Source organism: Condylostylus longicornis, unplaced genomic scaffold (assembly GCF_029603195.1).
Source record: "Condylostylus longicornis isolate FDR11 unplaced genomic scaffold, ASM2960319v2 ptg000049l, whole genome shotgun sequence".
Classification (NCBI taxonomy): Eukaryota; Metazoa; Arthropoda; class Insecta; order Diptera; family Dolichopodidae; genus Condylostylus; species Condylostylus longicornis.
In genome coordinates this window covers 6,515,625-6,523,423 of record NW_026578018.1, presented here as the reverse complement: position 1 = coordinate 6,523,423, position 7,799 = coordinate 6,515,625, and the positions used below count along the sequence as shown (strand labels likewise).

Sequence of the window (7,799 nt, the reverse complement as noted above, 5' to 3'; positions counted from 1 at the left end):
AAAATAAATTAATTTGTAAGTGTATATTAAACGAGTGCTTTGTTAACGTTCATAATTTGTATTTTCAATGTAACGAATTCGTAAATTTGAAATTAGGAGGAACAGCAAAACTGCAATATGTAAATATTTTAAACATAATGATCACAATATATACAAAGATATAATAAGATAATTCGTAATACAATTCATTTAAAATAGAAACACTTTCTTACGAAATTATATATGTATATAACCCTTTTGCCATAGCAATACTATTTTTGTAATGAAAATAATGATATATTTGTTTCGCCTTTTAATTAAACGTATATAAAATTATACAATAAGTAATATATTAATAAAAACATTTCTGAAGCAATCCTCCTTGAAAAAAAAAATTATTAAAACTGAATATTTAAAACTACTTTTAGTATATGGCCAATTAATTTCCAAAACTCTTTCAAATGTTAGCATACATATAAATATATAAAGAAATTTAATTTTTTAATAAATTTTGCATTCCACATAATTAACGAATAGATTAATTGCTATTGCTAATAATTATGAAGTCATTTTTGTGTTAGTGCCATTAAAGGCTGAATAAATTTTGTTTAATAAAAAAATATCTAATATCCGTCATCTTTCTGTAATTCTATTCCCAACACAATGATTTCCTAAAGAGAATAATAATGTTAATTTTATACATTAAAATTTTTAATTTATTTAAATTATTAACATTCTATATCTATAATAAAATATTCATGATTATATTTATATAAAATATTTATATTATAATCGTATGTTAACACCTATAGTATAAGACTTTACAAGATTCTAATAGTATTTTAAGGCGAAATATATGAATTGAATTGTATAATAATCTAAAAGAACAGATTTGTAAATTATAATAATAATAAAATCACTCAACAAATCTCAATATTTTTGTTAAAACGAAACGTTCAAATGAATTCTAGAGATTTTATATATAGATAAGATTTGTACTTCATGTATTATATGCACATATTCATATTATAACATATAATATAGAAAAAATATCCTTCCAAAATCTTTATCAATTTAAAAAAGCAAAAACGAGATTTCTGTTTTTGGGATTTTTTTTTTTATTCTACATCTCCTTCTATAATATTCTGTATACAGTAAATTCCATATGATTTATTTTTTTCTATTAACTATTTACGCACTCCTGTTTATGAAAACTAATTGAATTCACTTTTTCACGAAATAATGGCATGGAAACTTTTAAGTATATATTTCTTGCCATTATTTTTATTTTTATAAATTTTTTGAATTTCTTTTACTTATGTTTTCTCTATTATTTTGTTTTTTTTGTTGCTCTGGACATTATTTTTCATCTATACCAAAATAAAAATGCTGACACACAATTTGTCTTTAGGAATTTTTTATTTGATTTCCTTTTTTTGTTATAGAAAGAAAAAAAGAATACAAAATCTTTTGTTTTTCAAGGAACCCTTTTGTTGTATTTTTCAACAAAAATACAAAAAAAAAAACTAAAAAAAACTAAGAGGTTTCACTTAAATTATTAGCTAAAAGGATATTCATCGTTTTATAGATGGCTTAAAAATAAAAAAAAAACACACATACAATCCGAATTAATGAAAGAAAGAAATAATGTTAACACATTTTTATTAAAGAACTTTTTAAGGAAACCAAAACTTTAGATTTATTTTATTGTTAAAAAATCGATAAGGTTTTACAATACTAATATTCTCTTAAATCTTATGTATGAAAATATTTTCTTATAATAAACAATGAATTTTTAAGTACTAAACATAATTTTTATAAATTTATCTGAACAATTTAAATTCAAATTCGTTGCTATACAATTAAAAACTTTATTTTTGATTTATTTTTAATTTTCAGAGTGGTGTTGGACAGTAAAAAAAAAAACGGAAAAAGGTGTATTCGCGTAATTGTTTATGACAAGAACAAAAAATATTGCAAAAGATTTTTGTTCCATTGTTGGTAGATAGGTATAATATGTTGGTTAAGAATGTAGTAAAATACAGAAACCGTTATTTTAAACCGTTGTAAATGATTCTATATGGGAATAGGTAGGTAAACACTTTATTTGTAATATAATAATGAAATGATTATTCGGGTTTTACCATCTTTAATTATATGTATACATGGAAAAAGAATTTAACTGGAGCTATAATAAAATTTTTTAACTTAATGCTGTTCTTATAAAAAATGGATCTAAACAAAAAAATTAAAAAGTAATAAGCGATTATTACTGTAAAATTTGTGATTATCTATCTGAAATTGATGGCCAAATTTAATTAAAATTTTCTAATAACTGACATGGCTTATTAAAAATTCTTCCAATTGTGTTTTAAATATTCCTAGATTTAAGTAAAAACTTTTGCGTAAATCTGTGATAAAAAACTCCACCCACTTTTCAAAAGTTGCAAAACTAAACCTGCAAATGTATTATGCATGTTAACGAGAAGGAACATATTCCTACATATTACTTGATATATAATAGAATGATATTAATTAGGTATGCATACCACGTAATTACATCCGTAACACTTCAGATATTTTCTGGTTAATCCATCGTTCTCTGTTCTGATCCATTTTTTAAGCTTTGATATTTAAAATATTGAACATCATCTTGCCAAGAAAAACACATCAATGTTAAGCTTGAAATAATTTTCTCTTTGCAAATATGCACCGGTAAATGCAGTTTTCAGCTAAATTATTTATATTCTTTCCTTTTTTTAAAATTTAATTCTTGGAATATTGTTTTTGTAGGCCGCTATGCATTTATTTCTATATTTTTTAACAATGAACAAAATTTAACCCACCGTTACCACCGTTTAATCAAATTGATACATTAGCTGGTCAAAGTTTAAATACAACTGTTTTCCAATTTTTATGATAATATAGAAACTTGCCAAGTTTTATTGACTTTCACTATTTCTACTTCACTACTTCGTTGTAGTTTAAACTGAACTATTTTAATTAAAGTCGAACTAATTCCTTTCTTATCATTTATCGATTTTTTTCTTATAAAGTATTTTACTTTATTTGATATTTTTAACAAGAATTATATATAGTTTTGGTGATGGAGTATATAAACAAATAGCAAAATTGACATTTTATAACCTAACCAATGAATCCAGTCTTACAATCATAAAAATAATTTATAATTTGTGTAATCGTTTTTTAGCTAATAAAGTTACCGAAAAAATACAATTTATGAATATTTAATTAGTTAAATACAGCTACTTTTTTATTTACTACATTTTAAAAATAAATGTAGCAAAGTGATACGTAGTTTCTCTTTGATTATTTATAAGCGACATAACTATTAATTAATCAAATTTAATGTCAAAATGACAACGAGTATTTAACTTCAGAATTTAGTAGTCAGCTGACAAGTATTTTTTTGATACATGCATTTTTCTTTCTTTATTATTTGTAATGAATTTAGAAAAGTTAAATAAATTAATATTAATTAGTTATCGAATAAATAAATAAATAAATAATTGCTGAGTAATATTTTTTGGATAATTTCAATTTTCGTATTTTTTGGATTAAGTATTAACAATGGATAGTAATAGAGATGAATCAGGTAAATATTACTATACATTCATGTTATACACATTATATGTTAATTAAAAATCGATAAATTCCGTTCTAAATGTATGAACAAATAGAAATAAGAAAAAATTAAGAACGAGTTTAATTGTTTCAGAACGTTGTATAGATATAGCTGTCGAAGCCTTAAATGCTAGTAATTATGAAAAAGCTGAAAAATTTTTAAGAAAAGCCCAAATTCTTTATCCATCACAAAAAGCAACCGATTTATTGCATCATTTGAAAAAAATTTATAACCCAAAAAATGGTGTACATCAAAGAAGAAAACCACAAGAAGAAAAAAACAATACACCACCAGATCAAGAAAATTCTCAAACTTATACCAAAGAGCAATTAGATTTAGTGAAAAAAATTAATAAGGCTAAAGATTACTATGAAATGTTAAATATTACTAAGGAAGCTACAGATTCTGAAATAAAAAAAGCATATAAAAAAATTGCTCTTCTATTACATCCAGATAAAAATAGCGCTCCTGGTTCATCAGAAGCTTTTAAATTGGTGGGAACTGCAGTAGCTACCTTAACTGATCCGAAAAAACGAAAAGAATACGATTTTGTATCAAAAAATCCGTACATTACAAACAGAAGAGAAAATAATTTTAGCAACGGAAGCGGATTTTCTGGCTTTCATCACCATTTTCACAGTAATTATGAAAATGATCGTTTTGAATCTGAAGTATCACCAGAAGAATTATTCAATATGTTTTTTGGAGAATTTCCATCTCAAGAGAGAAGACGTTTTAATAGTAGTAATCATCAACATCACGAAACTGGTCCACAACCTAGTTTGGCATTTGGTCTCATATTAGTTTTAATTCTGATATCGATGTTGTCGTCGTTCTTTACATCAGACCCACTATACAGGTTGTCATATTCAAAGTAAGTATCTATTATTTTAAATTGGATGTTGTACATAGCGGTATACAAAAATTTATTTTAATTGTAAATTTTAGTAATTACAATGTTCAAAGACACACAGTTCATTTAGGAATACCGTATTATGTAAAACAGAGCTTCGCTGATGATTACCAAGGTTCTGTAGCGCGTTTAGAAAGTTCAGTTGAAGAAGACTATATAAATACTATGAAACAAAATTGTTTCCGAGAAAAAAATTATCGTAAGTAAATTGTTATTTAACGTTCAGTTTTTGAACGATAATTAAAAAAAAATCTAAAAATTTCAGGTGAAGCTATGATATCAAGAGCTCGGACATTTGGTTCGCGTTCACAAATAGCTCAAGCTCAAGCGCTAAAAATACCATCCTGTGAAAATTTAGCAAAAATTGGATTGACAAGATATGCAATGTTTTAATACAAGATACAGTATTTTCATTTGCTTATGCGACACAATATGAATTGAAAGAATGTATGTATTATATGTACAGTACAAATTTTTTTCATTTTCATTTAATTAAATTTTTACATATTCATATATTAAGTTAAATTAGATAATTTTGTAACAAAAATGAATCAGTATTTTAGAAAATATTGTGTCATTCAAATGAATAATAGAGCTTCAGAAGATGAAAAATTACATGTATCATAAGTTTATCAAAACAAAAGTGAAAGTATATCAACATTATAATTGTGGACGTTCATAAAAATTATTTTTTTGTTATTTTTTGTTGTAAAATATTGGTTGTTAAATTTTATTATTTGCAAAAATTAAGACAAACTTAATTTATTTATGTATCTATTAATTGTTGAATTTCTTGTTTAATTTAAAATAAATCTTTTAAATACTGAATAAAATAATTTGATGCCTTTCTTTTTTATCGCATTTCATTTTTTCAGTTTACGTGTTGATGCGCTAACGTTTAGAGATGAACTTTGGGCAATCATATCTTAATCGTGTTTTGGAAATTAGCGATTATGTCAATGACTAAGTAACTAATCAAAAAGATTACAAAAAGAATTATATAAATTGAAATTCAGATCAACCTTGTGAAAATAAATAATTCAATTTTAAATATTTACATTATTTTGTATTTTACCTACAAATTCTTATAATTTTTAAATATTTTTTTCATCAAAACTTTTTATGTATAATGAGTTCAAAATTACAAATCATCTATCATTTAAAGGTATAACAACAATATTAGAAGTAAAGATACAAAAAACCTTTAAAATTTTTTAAAAATAACATATTCCAATTAAACATAGAAAAACAAGGGTGAAAACATAGAAATTCTTTTATAAGAAATGATTAAAATTAAAGAATCCAAAAATATAATACACAAACGAAAAATATTATTCCGACTGCTGCTGCTTTCATATACATTGATTTACGATTTAAATAAGTTGCGTCTTTTTTATATTTTTGAGACATCATTGATAAATTTTGTGTCTTTGTATCCAATTCGGATAAAACAGCGCCACGCTGTAAAACATCATCTATGTTTTGAACCTAAAATTTGATATACATACTTAGAAAATTAATTTTCAATGAATTTTTAAATTGTAGGAAGTCGCTAATCTTTACCATTATTCTTTGAACATCTTGTAATTGGGTGTTTATTGTATTAATATTCCTTCTACGATCGGTTAATTGTTTTTTAGCTTTCTGTATATAAACATCAAATTCTATGAATGCATATGGTCTTGTCACAGTGTTAACTCGTCTTCCATAACTGTTATGAAATTCTTGTGCCAAGTCTTCTAAATAATTAAATGCCAATCTTTTGGAATACATCTTATCACACATAACTAAATAACATACGTCATTTTCTATCAAATAACTAAATTACATTTAAATAAATTATGTGATAGTTTCGTAACTCAATTTTGTACTTACTGAAAGAGATATGGACCAGTTTCAATACTACATCTTGAAGGTGAATGTGAACTTAATTTACGAAATAATAGTTTGGCTTGATTTTGATACTCTAATATGCTTCTTCCAGTCTAAAAAAGAGAGCAAAGAAAAATTAAATGATAAATGGTAAAAGTTTTATGAATTTTTCTACTTACATTTTCATCATCTTGCATTGTACCGACCAGAGGAAGTCCGTCAATAACTCTTGCAATCATTGTAAGTAAAGCCATGGTTTAATACAATTTTTTATTGTTTGTTTTTACTAAAATCCTATAAATTAAATATATTCTTCGATATACTATCTCTTAAGCATACCAAAGTGTATAAAATTTAAAAAATAAATCCCAAATTTAAGTAACGTCAACACGTCAGCAGTTGTGATGGGACAAAAATATCGAAAATGTGTTGGTGAAAACCCTAAGGTACAATCGATTATTTCTGTTTTATAAAGAGAAGTATAAATCGATTTATGAATAGAATTGTTTGATTTGAATTTAATATAACAAAAATGTCTATTCAAATATCAAAAATACATTTTTGTTAGTCGTGGCTTTTAAATTCGTTTTTTTTTTCATATTATGTTAGGCATTAGTTTTGGCTATATTTACATATCAAATATTGGCGAAGATTACAAGTCGAGTGTTCAAGTCAATTTAATTTTTTATTTTTTTAGCTATTAATTCTTCAGTTAAAAGTTATAGTGTAATTATCTATCACTTTTTCAACAATAACCTGTAATGCGAATACTGAATGTGTAATCTTCTCCATTGTTCATGGATTTTTCTCAATCTAAAGAAAATTTGATAAAAGTAGTATTTGTAAATGTTTTTGAATTCTATTCAGATATTGTTTCTTTGACAAAATAGGCAGTTTAAAATGGTGGAAATTAGAATTTTTATTGTTTTCCTTTGTAATTTTATATTTAAACATTTGTTCAACAAACATATTATCATATGTTTTTTTTTTTTGAATATTTTCCCTTGAATTGCTTAATAAAAATGTTTAATGCTGATGAAATTTTGATTTTGATTCATACCTAAAGCAGTGGGCTATATCAATGTTAACAAATAAAAAGTATATTCGTTATGTTATTTGCAAACATTTTTATTCATTTATTATTTACTTTTACAAATGACGTTTCAGTTAAGGGCGCATTTTAATTGAAAACGAAGATAAAAAAATTTACTTATTTAGTAAAATTATATTTATAAAAGTAAGTTTAGCTTCACCTCTTGTCATATATTTAGAATATATATTATATTGTCAAATTGTACCACAATTTTTTTTAGCGAAACCTGGTTCCTCTATAAAAAGTCATTTTTGACAATTAAATGTCATTATAATAACGATAGAAAGATAGTTGTC

General features: G+C 24.2%; 2 protein-coding genes across 4 annotated transcripts; one reads left to right on the top strand and one right to left on the bottom strand.

Moving 5' to 3' along the window:
- The first annotated feature begins 3,399 nt into the window (after positions 1–3,399).
- LOC129611325 (dnaJ homolog subfamily B member 14-like) lies at positions 3,400–5,595 on the top strand. 3 transcript variants are annotated; one of them, XR_008697155.1, is made up of 5 exons: positions 3,400–3,595; positions 3,719–4,499; positions 4,574–4,737; positions 4,804–4,985; positions 5,414–5,595. XR_008697155.1 is itself a non-coding variant. In XM_055524409.1 (4 exons), the coding sequence occupies exons 1-4, from the start codon at positions 3,571–3,573 to the stop codon at positions 4,929–4,931; spliced, it is 1,098 nt and encodes a 365-aa protein (XP_055380384.1). In that variant the 5' UTR covers positions 3,400–3,570; the 3' UTR covers positions 4,932–5,385. The 3 variants fall into 3 exon arrangements, 1 of the variants encoding a protein (XP_055380384.1); XR_008697154.1 differs by lacking the exon at positions 5,414–5,595 and adding an exon at positions 5,094–5,385; XM_055524409.1 differs by lacking the exon at positions 5,414–5,595 and having other exon boundaries at positions 4,804–5,385.
- Positions 5,596–5,697: 102 nt separating this feature from the next.
- LOC129611326 (vesicle-trafficking protein SEC22b) lies at positions 5,698–6,808 on the bottom strand. Its single transcript, XM_055524410.1, has 4 exons — positions 6,590–6,808; positions 6,414–6,523; positions 6,102–6,357; positions 5,698–6,026 (listed from the first exon to the last, which is right to left on the bottom strand). Exons 1-4 carry the CDS (start codon positions 6,662–6,664, stop codon positions 5,832–5,834), a joined length of 636 nt encoding a protein of 211 aa, XP_055380385.1. The 5' UTR covers positions 6,665–6,808; the 3' UTR covers positions 5,698–5,831.
- Between the last annotated feature and the right edge of the window lie 991 nt (positions 6,809–7,799).

What these genes read in the sequence shown, in the direction of transcription:
- LOC129611325 (XM_055524409.1), top strand. Translation starts at nt 3,571, where the DNA reads ATGGATAGTAATAGAGATGAATCAG. An exon ending in TAGTAATAGAGATGAATCAG is followed by an intron (nt 3,596 to 3,718) that starts GTAAATATTACT and finishes TAATTGTTTCAG; the next exon opens with AACGTTGTATAGATATAGCT. An exon ending in TACAGGTTGTCATATTCAAA is followed by an intron (nt 4,500 to 4,573) that starts GTAAGTATCTAT and finishes TGTAAATTTTAG; the next exon opens with TAATTACAATGTTCAAAGAC.
- LOC129611326 (XM_055524410.1), bottom strand. Translation starts at nt 6,664, where the DNA reads ATGGCTTTACTTACAATGATTGCAAGAGTTATTGACGGACTTCCTCTG. An exon ending in ACTGGTCCATATCTCTTTCA is followed by an intron (nt 6,358 to 6,413) that starts GTAAGTACAAAA and finishes AATGTAATTTAG; the next exon opens with TTATTTGATAGAAAATGACG. An exon ending in AAGATGTTCAAAGAATAATG is followed by an intron (nt 6,027 to 6,101) that starts GTAAAGATTAGC and finishes ATCAAATTTTAG; the next exon opens with GTTCAAAACATAGATGATGT.